At 39.0% G+C, this 16,249-nt stretch overlaps 1 protein-coding gene across 1 annotated transcript; it reads left to right on the top strand.

Annotated features, from left to right (window-relative positions):
* Positions 1-14,607: 14,607 nt before the first annotated feature.
* LOC118272370 (cuticle protein 16.5) lies at positions 14,608-15,324 on the top strand. Its single transcript, XM_035588816.2, has one exon. It carries the CDS (start codon positions 14,654-14,656, stop codon positions 15,248-15,250), a length of 597 nt encoding a protein of 198 aa, XP_035444709.1. The 5' UTR covers positions 14,608-14,653; the 3' UTR covers positions 15,251-15,324.
* The last annotated feature ends 925 nt before the right edge of the window (positions 15,325-16,249 follow it).

The following is a 16,249-nucleotide window of genomic DNA, read 5'->3' as shown; positions in this document are numbered from 1 at the left end:
ACTATTTTAATGTATATCTATATAAAAAAGATAATAAGTTTTGTGGTGTTCAGGTCATAATCTTTTTCTGGTTGTACGAGAGTGATTGTATCAGATCATGAGAAGATAATTACAACTTACACTCGTATTCTATTATATGTATTCCATCACGTACTTTGGCTTGCATCAAGATTTATACGTGGCCAAAATCACAGGGCCATCAGAAACAAAGAATCATGTCTTAATAGCGATAAACATGTAACATTAAGTTTTATTGTCCTACTCGAAGAGAATAGAAGCAGTGGACGCGACGTGGGCGCGTACTGCACAATAGTTAGGTATACCTTTGTGGTAAACTGGAGCGATCTGATAAGTCCACGTCGCCATTTTCATTCGAACAATACGTTATACCGCTCACGTTTGCATAAAGGCGTCCCGCTGTTACACCGAAGTGTAGCATAAAGCAATCCCCCGTATAAGGCAAACATTCAATGTTCGATGTTGATATCAAGCGCAATTTATCGCCATAGCGCGTCGGCGCCTGCAGATAAAGAAGCGATAACAGCTTCTTATAAATTCTCTTGTAATAAAGCTGTTTTATTAATATGTGAGCGGTAGACGCTTTGAGTAGCCCTCTTTTTGAAAAGTTCAAGGTTATTTTTATGGCTGATTTCGATCTTGCGTGGTAGTGGTGAAATATTTGTCTACTTTTTTATCTAATTGTGTTAGTTATGTAACCAAAACGTAAATTTTGAAGGTTTCTTAATAAAACTCGGTTACAAGTAAATTGCGAATAAGTAATTTTATAATGTCGACGTATCAGGTTATTTCTGGCATCACTAGATTTTTTAGTTTTTCAGGATGGTATAAAAGTATTAAATACAAAAGAACGAACTGTGCAAGTCCATTTGTTGACAAAATGTTACACTCCCGTGTCATAGGAGGCCGCTAGTGATATTTCCTAAAGGGAAACAGTTTATACAAAGGCCGGTGAGACGTGACGCGTATACACGTCATGACAACTTACTTATTACGGCCACATTAACTATATTTAACTTTTACTAAGACACGATTTTACACTTATACACTAAGACTAAATAAGTAGATTTTAGGTAACTTTGATAAGGATTTATAAGCTAAAATAAAAGCAGATGTTTATTATTCATAATTATAAAAGTAATTTTGTATGGTACGGTCTCATGTCTTAAATTACTAAAGAGCTAATGATGAGCGAACATTAAAAATACCTATGTAGGTACCTGGAAACTTCACTTATGCAGATAACGCAACGAAGCCTTTATTTCAGTTATGAACGAGTAAATAAAGTACTTATTGTTATTTATCAGCCCATTAAGTGTTTGAGTTAAACATTTCAATTGTTATAAACTATTTTTAACTTAATTGAAATATAATAAACAAAGGTATAAGTTTCCTGATTTAAATTTAATCATATTGCACATTAACCGCAAACTGTATTTCTTGACATTTTTATGTGCTACAGTTAGTCGCGTTGGCAACTTTACTAGATCAAGGCGATCAACGACAACACAGGTAGTAAAGGCAACAACACAATGGACAATTCATGCAACTGCGACCTGCAGCAACAGTACATATTACAATTGAAGTAAAATTACTTGACGTTTAGTCGACTTTATTTTCAATGTGGCTATTTTGACTGCACGGTTGTCACAGGCTGGGCAATCGGCTGCCGCGCAAGGCGTAGTGGGTTCGATTTCCGTACGAAGCAACTCTTTGTATGACCCTCAAATTGTTGTTTCGTCTAGGTGTGACATGTTGAGTATGATTGTAAACGCACCCACGACACAGGAGAAAATCTTAGTGTGTGGCAACGTTTAAAAAATAAATGTATTGAGACTAATTTTTCGCCGATTAATTTTTTCCCACTGTTGTATCGATATTTTTCGTTTTCGTGGCTCCATAGAGTTACAATGACTGTGTCTGTTAGTTTGAAGACGTTAACGTTCATAATCCATATAAAATTTTGACACTAATCGAATTTCAGACTATCCAGGACAATTGATAATATCAAAATCGAAATATCTCTCAATCCTATTATGTTATTGATGGAACCAAAAATTTCTATCTTAATAAGATTGTAATTAATGAAGCATTTTAGAGAACTACTAGACACCAAGATATTCCGAGCAAGCTATATAATTTTGGGACTAGCGAAAAAGTGGTTTAGGATATTAAAATTTTAAAAAGTTTATGTTTAAAATATTTAACATCTATCTAATACTAAAGCCTAGTTTTGCAAAGTAAAATAAACTATTCTATTCTAAATAGTAAATACGATGCAACTTTCGATTGAAAAAAGTCGCAAATATTTAAAATGAACAGTTTAAACAGGCCCTTACAGCATAAGCCAACATGAACTCGCCTACCCCCGCAAAACGAGTCCAGCTCTCGAACTTTACGATTCGATTGTTGTCACTACTAAATTATTTGTGATCGAGTGCTTTGGACATCGAATGTTTGACTAAGTAAATCATTTAAATGCTATTTAACTCGCAATCGTATTTGCTAAGTAGATGTGAGGTGATTGCATATTCTAGGGATCGAATTTTTATTATATTTTTAAGGTGTGAACTATTAGCTTGCCTCATATGTCGAAGGAAACTTCAGTGGCGTGCTATTGAAGTAGCGTATGTGCAGCTGTGGACAGAAACCGGCAGATTTTTTTTTTTTACTTATTGGTTAGCGTTTGGCCACTAACTCGCTTGATGATGATTGAAAGCAATATAATACATATTAATCAATTATCAGAGGTGCTTTTAGTTCCATAGGCTGTGGTCAATTGCCGCCTAACTGTGAGCTTCATAAATAATTCTAATACTAAGAAAGCACACTATAACCTTATGATAATTATATCGGAAAATAATTTAGTTCATACTAAATATGAGGTCAGCGTATAAGAAAATTGTCCTTCAGTCCTGTCTTGTCATTGAACTGGTAATGAGCCAGTACGAAGTTCACAGACAGTTACACTATGATGATAATCTGCTACCTATCATAATGATTAGATAATAGTAGCACAATAGTTCGTTATGTACAAACTGAGGGCAGGATCGAGTGTGTTCCCAGAAATCTTCGGATAATCAAAACACAGGTCGTTACATCACATATTATGGATCTTTGGTCAATACGAGCAATCGCGAAATGGTTGTTTATCTTCGGGATTCCGTGGAAATGCTTTGAGGGCGTTATTGTGCGATTATGCTATTATGTACATTATTATTGTCTTTAATGGAGGGGCAAAGGACTCATTTTCAAGTGTACTAAGGCTGGAACAGTTACCATTACTGTGAAATTAAAGCAATATTTTTTTTTAAGGTATCAATGTCACAGGGTTTTTCTGTGTTACTATTATTTGAGTGTGTGTGTGTCTATGTACGAGTAAATGAGCAGAATATTTATGTAAAATTGTATGTATTAATTCAACGTTGATTGGATTTGTAATTGATTTTAATACTGATCAATGTCCTGTAATTAAGATGAAGTAAGGTTGTGATTCAATCATTACTGTAATATCTGAATTTTTAATATTTTTTACTAACTCTTTGTTATACTTTCAGCCTTATGATTATCCATAAAGATAATAGTCAGTGTTTGATCTTCGAGGAAGCCTATTTGCTGATGACAAGAATCTCTGAGTTACTTCAAATTCAACCAACAGAATTCGACCTTAGAAGGTCGAGTTGCTTAATACTTATATTCGACTTGGATATAATGATATAAATCTGTAGATTATACACATATTGCTAACAGGTATACCTATGGTCGTACGTTACCAGATTTTATTTTAGACCACTTTTTGTTTCCTAGATGAGAGCGCGATCAATGCAGCGGACGATACAGTTCGTACAGGTGCAAAATTTAATCATCAGTCTGTATTCCAAATAGTTATTTATTTAAACAAACATGTCGCTTCTCAACTCAAAAGCGGCCGACATTGTAATTAATAAGTCACGAAATTATAGTGTTTGTTTGTACAACAAAGTGGGTTAAATCTATGCTAATTATGTAAGATAGTTGTTAGAAGAATGGCTCCCAGTCATGGCGACGTGGAATGCTATTCGTTTACCGAAGGCCTTGCTTCGGTTTATTCAATGTTGATTTTTTTTTAGCGTACACTGTAATTATAAACACTGATTGGATAATAACTACATGCGCAGTTAGGTACATGTTGGTCAATGATACAGCAGTTTTATATATATTCTCTGGGAATTTTTGATTGGGGTTAATAAAAATAAGAAAAGAAGAAGGAAAAGATAAAAATAATATCGACCAAAAAAAATGAACCAGAATTTTGAACATGTAGCAAGCATGACTAGTTATGTTTAGGAGTTCTATGTAATAGGCGACCCAAAATTACAATTCGCATATTTTACTGAAAATGGACTGGAAACCCGAATATCTTTACATTCATGAAGTTAGTATTCCAGTAAGAAAGATACACAAACTAATAAAACGTGTACCAAAAGGTCTGTTAAGCCTCTCTCGGGGGCAATCATCGATCCATAGAGTAGCATTTACACAGATAGTTCAGGGTTGAACGTCTCACAAACTGTGGATTTGTTTACTAATAAATAATAACTTGTAGAAGACGCCTCAGGCAGAAGACTGAGTTAACAATTGTTAACAAACATAACATAACTTTGGTGTTATGTAGTAATTAGATAATACCAACAATAAATAATTCCTAGATATTGTATAAACAAACAGTTTACTCGACATTGCTCCATATTATGTAGTTTCAAACTAAATACATGTTGTATTATGTAAATTTGATCTACGTTAGATCATATGACGCCATTCGCCTGATCGACACGGATCTTTCTTTGTCTTACGTTGGATCATGTAATATGCTATTCAGTTCTTTTAGTTTTAGTTGGGTTTCTGTTCTCTTCTCACCCCCTATTATATGGGATTTCTAACACAAATGGTGAAAAGTGAGTGTACATTGTATAGCGGCATTACGTGTTGTAATGAGCACCTCTGCCTACCCCTTCGGGAATAAAAGACGTAACGTTGCTTAGTTTTAGTTGGTATATAAAATATGGGTTTCTCATATTCGCTTATGTCACTACGACTACACTACGCTTCGATCAACAATACCAACTAGATATCGGGTCGGCGCAAAAATACGTCTCGATAAATAACAGCTCACTTGAGACGTGAGCTCTTATTTTGTTTAGTTCACTTGTAACACGGCCAATGTAAACACGTTTCACAATGCCGCAATGTGTATTCAAGAGTTGCAAAAATAATGCCCGCAAAAGCAATTCATCAGCCGGGGTGTCTTACTTTCGGTAAGAACATATAAATTAAGTTATATTATAATTTTTAAACTAACAAATAATATTTAATTATGAACAAAATTACCGATTTTAAATCACCGCTACAAACGTTTGGCCAAGATCGGCCAATACGTGGCCAAACGTTTGTGTAACAGAACAGTAGACGCATGGAGTAGATTTATGTTGTAGGTAATAATTTAAAATAATTTGTTACTAGAACCTTTAAATAGGTTAATGCTACTTTTGTGTCTGTTTTTTGAACTCTCATTAGATAGTTACTTATTTCTATTTTTTTTAGTTTTCCTAGCAATCCGTTTACGTGTGCAGAATGGGTCTCGATTGTCGCCAGAGAAAGAGAAGATAACTTTTATAAGCCAGCTAAGAATTCGGTCATATGTTCAGATCACTTTGATAAATCGGATATATCCGGAAATACTAACCGCCGTCGATTGGTTAAAACAGCAGTGCCTAACATAACAACATACATAATTTTAACTAAACTTTTACGTTCATATTATAAATTCTTTTAGTGTTGAACGCGACTCCATACCTCCTGTAGTAATATTCGACAAAGCAAACTGACACGAAACAAAACGCTGTAGCTCACAAGGCCGTGACCGGAAATCGTACTTTATTTGTTGCTCCTTAAAGTTGGTTTTACACTTAATGTTATTTGACTTATGTCTTTTCATTTCTAAGTGACTGAATAGGTTTATTGCTTTTGTTACGAAAGATAGTAAGTGTAAGATAATATTTTGAAAATTTGTGACTTTATTACTAGGTGCGATGGTTGAAATTAGGTTAGACTTAAAACTGTTTTAAAACTTTTCTCTTAGTACGTTAAAAACAAATGCAGCTATATAGGTATAAATTCACGCGGACACCATTTGGCTTTGATTTTGTACGTGACCCGTTATCTAGTTGGTATTGTTGATCGAAGACACTACGACACTATAGCCTTACTGTGAATGCTAATGCTAATGTGCTATTTACTTCGAACTTGCCTCAAGAAATCCTACGCTTACCGCAGCACAAGCCAAGCAAGATCTTGCTTTCCGCATAATTTGATAAATCAGTTCCGAGATAGTAGTTCCTATTAATATTCTCTTACAATTGCACAGAGGCTGGTTGCAGGATATACATATTTACCAGTACCTAGAGGTAGTGGTATTCATTTTCATTGGAGGTGAGGTCGTTGAACTTTGTTCTCTTTTGGCAGTTTTAATCGAGGCAATGGTCCCGAACGTTTGTCTGTTCCGGAGTATAACTAATTAAAATTTCGCAGTACGTTGGATTCTTAAAGCAGTGTTACGAGAGAAGCGGAGGCGAATGATAGCGGTCTTCAAGAGAGTTTTGTTTTCTATAGAGGCTATAGCTATAGTTAGGTTTTTATCATTTTTTTTTTATTGCTTTTATCTGACATAATTCTGTTATTTCCTGGACAGGAGTACTGAACTATTAGTATGAGTGTCATCATCATCATCATCAGCCGAGAGACGTCCACTGCTGAACAAAGGCCTCGCCCTTGGTCCTCCACGTAGAACGACAAGCCGCCACCTGCATCCACTGGCTCCCCGCCACTCTGACGATGTCGTCGGTCCACCTAGTGGGAGGTCTGCCCACGCTGCGTCTTCCGGTCCGCGGTCGCCACTCAGTCACCTTCCTGGCCCAGCGGCCATCAGTCCTCCGAGCGACGTGGCCTGCCCATTGCCACTTCAGCCTGCATATTTTGAGAGCTATGTCTGTAACTCTTGTTCTTTGGCGAATTTCCATATTTCGGATTTTGTCGCGCAAAGATACTCCGAGCATAGCTCTCTCCATCGCGCGCTGGGCGACTCTGAGCCTTTCTAAAAGGCCAGCAGTTAGGGACCATGTCTCGGTACCGTACGTCATCACTGGCAACACACACTGGTTGTACATCCTGGTCTTCAGACACTGCGGGATTTTTGACGAGAAGACTTCATGCAACTTCCCAAATGCTGCCCATCCGAGTTGGATTCTTCGAGCGACCTCTTTCTCGAAGTTGGACCTACCTAGCTGGATGATCTGACCCAGGTATGTGTAGTGGTCTACAACTTCGAGTATATCGTTCCCAACGACAACCGGTATAGGTGCAACATGGACATTTGACATGATTTTCGTCTTGTCCATGTTCATTTTAAGGCCCACCTGTTGGGAAACGGTATTGAGGTCGCTGAGCATGGTGTTCAGCTCTTCCAGCGACTCTGCCATTACGACTATGTCATCGGCGAAACGGAGATGAGTGATGTATTCGCCATTAATGTTGATGCCGCGTCCGCTCCAGTCCAAGAGCTTAAAAACGTCCTCCAGTGCGTTCGTGAACAGTTTCGGAGATATAACGTCTCCCTGTCTCACGCCCTTCCGCAACTGGATTGGCCTCGTAGTCTCTTCCTGGAGTCGGATGCGCATGGTGGCGTTGTTATACAAACACTTCAAAACCTCGATGTATCTATAGTCGATGTGGCACCGCTGGAGAGACTGCAGCACCGCCCAGGTTTCGATTGAATCGAAGGCTTTCTCATAGTCCACAAACGCCAAGCATAGTGGCAAGTTATATTCCTCGGTCTTCTGTATAACCTGCCGCAGCGTATGAATGTGGTCTATGGTACTGAAACCTTTTCGGAATCCGGCTTGTTCGGGAGGCTGGAAGTCATCAAGCCTGCGTTCGAGACGGTTCGTGATGACCCTCGAAAACAGCTTATACACATGGCTCAGAAGTGAGATAGGTCTGTAGTTCTTTAGCAGACAGTTGTCGCCTTTTTTAAAGAACAGAACCACCACACTCCGTTGCCATGCTGCCGGCGTGGTTCCCTCGAGTATGACGGAATTGAATAGCTTCTGGAGGACTAAAAGTATCGGTTTTCCACCCGCTCGCAGAAGTTCCGACGTGATTCCGTCATCGCCCGGCGCCTTGTTGTTTTTAAGCTGTTTGAGAGCCATCCTAATCTCGTACAGGCTGATGTCTGGGATATCCTCAGTGTAGTGCCGCGTCAGTTTAGCTCTTGGGTCCCGAGCTGTACCGACGATGGGTTGCCGTGTTGAGGTGTATAACTGTCCGTAAAACCTCTCGAGCTCTCCGAGGATCTCGGACTTCGACGAGATGACGCTGCCATCCTCGGTCTTCAGCCTCGTCATTTGGCTTTGCCCAACAGACGAATTCTTTGCGAAGACTTTTGAGCCCTTGTTTCGCTCAATTAAGTCTCTGACTCTTGCGGCGTTATAGGCCCGCAGGTCACGTCGCATGTATTTCGAGATTCGTCTATTGAGCTTGCCGTATTCAGACATATCGTCTGAAGACTGCAGCCTCATCTCGCTACGATCCTTAAGAAGTTTTAAGGTTCCGTCGGAGAGCTTTTGGGGCCTGTTTCGGCGGGGGTCTTGAAGAAGTCTGACCCCACTGCTCGGACAGTTTCCACCAACCCATTATTTATCTCGTCCACGTTTCCACAATCAGCTAGACACTGGAAGCGATTTTGCAGTTGGAGTTGGAACTGCTCGGGGTCTTGGATCTGGGCACGTCCAGGGCGGAGCGTGGACTTCACCAGGCGTGACCGCTCTAGTTTTACATTGATGTTCAGTGTGCCCCTGACAATACGGTGATCGCTACCGGTTTTCACCTTCGCTATCACAGAGACATCACTGAATATACGTCTTTCGGTCGCCATGATGAAGTCGATCTCATTTTTGGTAGAACCATCAGGGCTTATCCATGTCCACTTCTTGGCCGGTCGCTTCTGGAAGAAGGAGTTCATCAAATAGAGTCTCTCCCTCTCCATAAAGTCGACCAGCCGCTGGCCCCGATGGTTTCGCTGCCCATATCCCAATGGCCCTATTCTCAACTCATCGCTATTCCGTGTGCCCACCTTTGCATTGAAATCCCCCATCACAACGGTGAAGTGTGTTTCGGAGGAGTGTATGGCTTTTGAAATTTCCTCATACAGAGCCTCTACTTCGTCGTCACAATGTGTCGAGGTCGGCGCATATACCTGTATGACCTTCAGCGAATACCGGTTAGATATTCTGAGTATAAGGTACGCTACCCTGTTCGACACACTGTCGACCTCACACACGTTGTTGACGAGAGACTTGCGGACGAGAAATCCGACACCACCCTGGGATTTACTGTCTCCTTCCCGGAAGAAGAGCAAGTTGCCGGAATCTAGGATTATCGTATCCTGACCCTCTCTTCGGATTTCAGATAGTCCCAAGATGTCCCACCGCATTTTGCTCAATTCTTCCTCCAGCTCGACAATCTTCTCATCAGTCCGCAGTGTGCGGATGTTGTGCGTTGCCAGGGCCAAAGTTCGTCGGGGGTGGTAGCGCTTTCTCTGCCGGGGATTCTTAGCACCCCCTGCTCCGCCGTTACCTGATCCGCTACCTAGATCAGGAATAGCGGAGCTGCCGGGGACTGGGGGCCGTGTAATTTTGTTGTCGCTCATAGTGAAAGGGGGGGGGTTGCCATAATCCCCACGCTTGGCAGGCGGCTTGGGGATCGCAGTTAGGTCACCGATAAATTTTGAGAATGCTGCTGCCCATTCCTCGGTGGCTGGTCGCAGTTTTAGGACGTACCCGGGTCCAGTATGAGTGTAGTTTGTAGTAAATGTAAGCGTCAAACTGGACGATTGAAGTACAAGTAATTGAACCCATCCATCAAGTGGTTTCTTATGTAAAACATCTCACTTTTGGCTGATATTTTCAAGAGGAAAAATGTCAGTTAGGTTCACTATTATACGTTATTTTCGGTCGATACAATGACTTCTTTTTCCATCCGCCCCAATCAGACGTAAATAGAAATAGACACAAAATAACAACAAACTATGATAAGATCAAAGTTATTAATAAGGTACCTACCTATTAGTTAAGTAATAAACTGATGTAATATGACTTTCCATTACATCAGCTGCCCCACCCTTACTTCCCGCCTCGGCACTATCAAGGTACCAAGTTCTAAGTCTATGTTATGTATCTAACCTTAGTTAAACTTAACTTGAATAGTTTATATTTCAAGGAATTTAGTTTAACATGAAACCAGATAGGGATCATAAAAGTTTCGGTAATTTTCCCCCAATATTCTAATTTCAACACTAACATATAGTGAATTTCTAATTGTAAACTTTTAGTTTCTAATAAAGAGTTCGAAATCGCCATCCCGTATTAAGCAAGAGAGGTGATTAATGCTCAAACCTTCTCCATGTGAAAAGACGCCTTTGGTCAGCAGTGGCCACTTATAGATGTTGATAATGCCGCTACCTTGCCTTCGTTCAGACATCATACTGGTACCAAGAATTTTGGAATGCGCACATTCAAACAATACGCAAAGGAAACGCGAATTTAGACCCCATAGTCTAAAGAAAAAAAATGTTTACAAACCAAAAGGTACATAAACATCTTAATATTTACTTCAAATAATATCATATATTTACTTCAAGTAAGAATCTCAAAGAAGTAAGTTTATATTATAGGCCTTCTGCGATCCCATGATTGGTATTAACACATAAATATAATTATAAATAATCGCGCCCGCTTAATCAATGGAGATGCAGGCGTATAAGCGTCGGTAACGGTAAAACAAGTACTTTATATTAATTAAAACTACGGCCGAGTTGTCATCTGTCGAAACGGAATATAAGATCTTACCTTACCTTCCGAACTTTACGAAGTTTTATGAAGTTGTTATCAACTTTAATCATATAGAAATCCTATAGAAATGAAGACAGAAGATATAAGTATGATTATTGTAAACACAAACTGAATGATAGGAAAATATAAGAAGTTGAACTTTTTTCAGACGCCTTTTCGTTGAGAATTTTCACAACGAAAACTGACAAAATGTTAAAACTTTGATCCAGAGCTACATACGGTTTACCTAGCGGGTTATCGGGGCTCCAGCTTGACAAGCAGGAGTAGGAACAGAGTGGTTTTTAGGCATTAAGAGTCTGACACTCTCTTTCGCTTCGCCCAATACGGGAGAAGTCATTGAATTATATTCCAACCTAAAAAAGGGTCAAACTCTAATACTTATAACCCTAATGACAAACAGCTAGACTTAGATATAAAACAAAACAAATGTAGTATATTGTACATATACATTACACCTCAAACAAAAAAAGAAACACGTTTCATAATTTCTTTCATTGAAATCATCCTTGATTTCAATTTCGTTTGAAAACAAGGCCAAGATCCAAGGTCACGCTATAGGGGCAAAAACATGAACGAAACTCGTTACTCATGTGTGTATGTGTAACATAGTCCGTGTGTGTGTATGTGAGGTGTACGTAAGAGCTGCGCATGGGCATACAACCGGTTCGTACGTCACACTCTCGTGACTGCACGCGATGTCAAGTTCATGTGTTCATTGCTTGAAGATGAATATGCATTGTTTATAAATAACTGTTCTTTTGATATTCTTAGGAGATGTTTATATGAGTAGTGGGGTCATGGCCAGTGGATGCTAATCTTACAAATGTTTTTAGGATCCGATCTATGTATTAGATATTGTGTGCTGTACTACTAAATATAGAAATATTTTTTTATTTTATTTAAGCCGTGATCGTCCCACTGTAGGGCAAAGGCCTCCCTCCTACCACTGCTCTGTCTCTCAAATTCTTCTGCTTCTTGAAAATTGAAGAGGAATTATTAGAGAGAAAGTTGCATACTTAGAACTTTGTCTGCCCCAGTTGAGCTATGACAGGTTAGTTTTTGTAGGTTCACCTATAGGAAGGTTACTGCCAAATAATGAGACGAAATTAATTAATCTTCCGAAAGTGTATAGAAAATCCTTTCCATAAAATTAATAATCACAGCACTTAAATGCTTAGAAAACTACAATAGTTTAAGTGTATAAAAGAATCCTGACATTGATGTGCCCTGTATTTGTTTATTTATTAATTTTCTTTACAAATACTGTGTGCGATGAAAGGGCTGTAATTTGGGGCGAGTTGGGGAGCGTTGAACGATACAGTTTTAAAATTCACCTTTAAAAACATTTTTTGTGCTTAATTTGTTCTTTATAATCGTCCGCTGACTTGGTTTAGGGCTGTCTACTGCCAGTAACCTACATGTAGGCTACAGGTGTGTATAGACCGAGGGACAGCGGTCTCTGTTCTCTGGTGAACCTTAACCTTTTCTACTGCGATCCCTAATCCACTAAGATCGTGGAGATTATGAGAAACCCCCGCTAATGTAATGGGGACTCATAGACATATCCAGTAGTGGTCTGTCGTGGGTTGTTGATTTGATTATGAAGAAATTTATGAAGACGAAAGCTTAGCGTCATGTTGCGTAGTTTGCTTGTCGAAAAATGAAAATACATCTTATATGACAAAATGGTCTTATAAACCAATTACATTAGAAAATTTAACAGTTGTTGTTTCATAATAAAATGTCAAAGCCTAATAAAAGGTTTACATAAAATGAAATAAGTTCCATATTTTAGCAGCCCTTAAAACGCCAGATGCCGTTTTAATGATTTGGCAAACTCTAATGGGTGTTTCATTAGATGAAAAGGTGTCTGTTTTTATCAACATTTTCGGTCATTGACACTTTAGAACATTAACATTGTAAACTACTAAACAAAGAGTATCACAGTTAAAGTTTACTTATTTATTTATTTATTAGGACAACCAGTAGTTGTTACATTAGGACTTATATCTAAACACTTACATAATAATAAATTTAAATGCACAACATTTTAAGGTGTCACAACATGCACTGTAGGACAACATAATGGTGACACTGTTCTCAGTTAATAGGAAAAAAAAATTAAAAATAAAATACAATTTGAAAATAAAATAAAATAAAACACATTCAAACAAAACAATATTAACATACCCGCAAAATTATACATGGTTAAGATAACTAAGAATAAATAACACAAATGATACAAATGAACCAAAAACCAAATTCAACAAAAAATACAAGAAAAAATTATGAAAAAAAAAGGAATTAATTTAAGAATTTTAAATTATTCCTAAATAAAGATTTGCACACATATATAGAAATGAAATTTATAAATAAAATAATATAAAAATTAAAATTAAATTAAATAACAATTATATGTCAGCTGTAAGACCAGTATGATCAGTGCGATAAAAAACAATTATATATCAGCTGTATGACCAGTATGATCACCATGATCGCTCAATAATCCCACAACAGTCTTTCTAAAATTCGGTAGTGTGTCAGCATTCATTTGTTTGAAGAAAGGCGATTTTTTATAACAGGTACTCTGTGTCAGTTTAAACTTAACATACGTTAACCGTCACGTTGGTCACTGGTGACTAACGTTTAGCGGAGGATTTGCCTTCAACAGTTTTCTTTCGGTAGCTTTAATGAGAAATTAGATCTCAGTATTTTCCGTTCAATGGGTAATGGGTACCATTTAATGATAAACAAACACGGTAGTGTTTGAAAACAATAGTGGATTTAACAAACTATGTTTGTCTTTATTGTACCTAATTGTTATATTGACAATAATGTTCAATCTTTACGTACCATCTTCTCTTTTCATTAGAGGGACGCTTCATTGCGTTTCTTGTTTGTACCTAGTAGATTCCACTGAGCATCCATTGGACATTCATAATCGTGTTTTTGTATGTAGTCGATACAAATTATTTAATGGTAGGTAATTTACTTACGTGAGTACCGATACAATGTAAATTATATTCCATTTCCATTCCTCATAATAACTTCAGATTTTCCTCCGATTCGCAAAATTAGTTTCGTAGTCGTAAATCTCATAGTCAAAGTTGTTCGTTTATGAAGCAAATTATATTTTACACGAAATATTTTACATTTAAATTAAAATGAGCCTACAAATTAAAGTAAGAAGTCATTGACACATTGCCATCATAATTATTCGCTTTACTCACAGAACCAAAAATGTTATTTATGATGTTACGAAGACACGAGTTAATTGAGATCATCTATTACGTGCGCGTACATAATTATTATTACGCAGTACAAGGGGGGTAATTTAGAATTTTTGCACATCGACGCGGGTAATCACTTCAAGTGAACGGCCCTTTATCAATGTTCAAGGTGAACAGGGAAGTAATGTGACTCTGAAGTCATTTTCAAATGTATTCTGATTTGCTTAGAGTTGAAATTAGCATTATCTGTAAAACCGCATTGGACATTGCTTTTGGCGCCTGCACCGCCCCATGGTCCTTTTCTATCCACCGGCGACCTACAGCCAACGCCTAGCTGCATATTTGCTGACGTCACAAAGGTATCTGGAATAGGTACGCCTACGAAATTGATTGGTATATAAGCTAAAGTTAAGAGGGTAAGAATAACAGTTGCTCTCTGTTTAGAAAACAACACAGACCACAATGTACAAGCTGGTGGTGTTGTCCTGCGTGCTGGCCCTGGCGGCCGCCAAACCCAGTGGTCTCGGCCCGCTCGGTCTCGGATTCGGTCATCTCGGTTTGGGCCTGGGAGCTCCTTGGGGACTGGGCGCTCACTTGGCTGGCCCCGTGGTGGCGCCCGTTGCTGCGCCTGTGTTAGCTGCGCCTGTTGCTCACGCTCCCGCCGTCGGTGTCGCCGGTCCTGCAGTGGTTGCCGCGCCTCTTGGTGGTGCTGCCCACAACTACAGAGGACCCGTATCGCTAGCACCTGGCCAGCCCGCCAGCATTTTGGCTCAAGATGGCAGGCCTCTTGATACCCTGAGTGTGAACGCCGACCGCGCCGTACACTACACCGCCAGGGCTGTCGACCACGCTAATGCAGCGCACGGTCACCTATTAGGCAAGCGTTCAGCTCCGTTCCTTGGCGCGGCGTGGTCGCATGCGGCCCGCATCGACGTGCCCGCCCTAGCACCTGCGCACCTTGCCGTTCCCGCAGCTGCACACCTCGGCTGGCGTGCACCAGTCGCTCCTCTGGCTCTGGGTCATTTGGGCCATGCCGGAGCGTGGGGACATCATTGGTGAAATACTGTGTAAAAAGTTTAGTATATTCGACAATATATCTGCCTATAGTTTATAAAGAGAGTTACCCGGAAAAAGTTCTTTTTTTTCATCCGCTACACCTATACCTTACACATGCAATACGGTTTATAAAACAGTTACTGTTTATTCAGACTGATCTAATGATACAATATTATAAGTACTTAATATAGTGTGTATAATATTAGCATAAAAAATAAGTAATAAGTAATATAGGATTAGGTTGTAACCTATTCTTATACCACGGAAGATTTAACAGGTTGCCGGGGCTCCGGCTCGAAGAGCAGGAGTGGGATCGGGATGGTTTTTAGTCAGTAAGGGTCTGACCTCTACCTCACCCTGGGCGGAAGAAGTCATTGGATTTGAGAGATTGAAAAATAACCCATTGTTATAGCTACGTTCTACTTTTAGTGTGCAAAAGCACACCAAAGCAAAGATGCTAGCGTGATATTTTTGGCGTAATTTTTAGCACCTAAATGAAAATAGATACTTATTTCGTTCGTTTCGTTCGTACATACAATTATTTCAGGCGATTATTCTTTTGAAATATTTTACTTGTATTGGCGGAGTACTTTCTAAGTTAAAAGTTGTTCTAAGATGTGCAATAACCGAAGAAGCGAAAAGCTGTGGTACTATTGTGGAGCGCATCTCAGGCTGGCTGGATACCACTGTTGTGGTCGGAAATGAATTAAGGCGGTGATGATAATAATCTTCTCTCTCCTCGTGAGGACTGCGAGCTATTTTTTATAGCAATACCAATTTTTTTCTCTAATTTCTGTAATATAATAATCTTACTCTATCAACTTTTTCTGCTTTAGAATATGAAGATGAGTAAAGAATACTAGACTAGTCGTCGTGTTATGGTTTCTGGTAAAATACATACAACGAGTTTACATGTTGTCTTTTGAAACAAGGTTTAACTTTAGCCTATTTACTTGTTACATGTTACGTAGTGTACGTACAATACAGGAAGTTTAAGTTTTT

This window comes from Spodoptera frugiperda, chromosome 4 (assembly GCF_023101765.2).
Source record: "Spodoptera frugiperda isolate SF20-4 chromosome 4, AGI-APGP_CSIRO_Sfru_2.0, whole genome shotgun sequence".
NCBI lineage: Eukaryota > Metazoa > Arthropoda > Insecta > Lepidoptera > Noctuidae > Spodoptera > Spodoptera frugiperda.
This window is presented reverse-complemented; position numbering and strand designations above follow the sequence as displayed.

Bases quoted from the DNA above. Each gene is read 5' to 3' on its own strand.
- LOC118272370 (XM_035588816.2), top strand. From the start codon at position 14,654: ATGTACAAGCTGGTGGTGTTGTCCTGCGTGCTGGCCCTGGCGGCCGCC.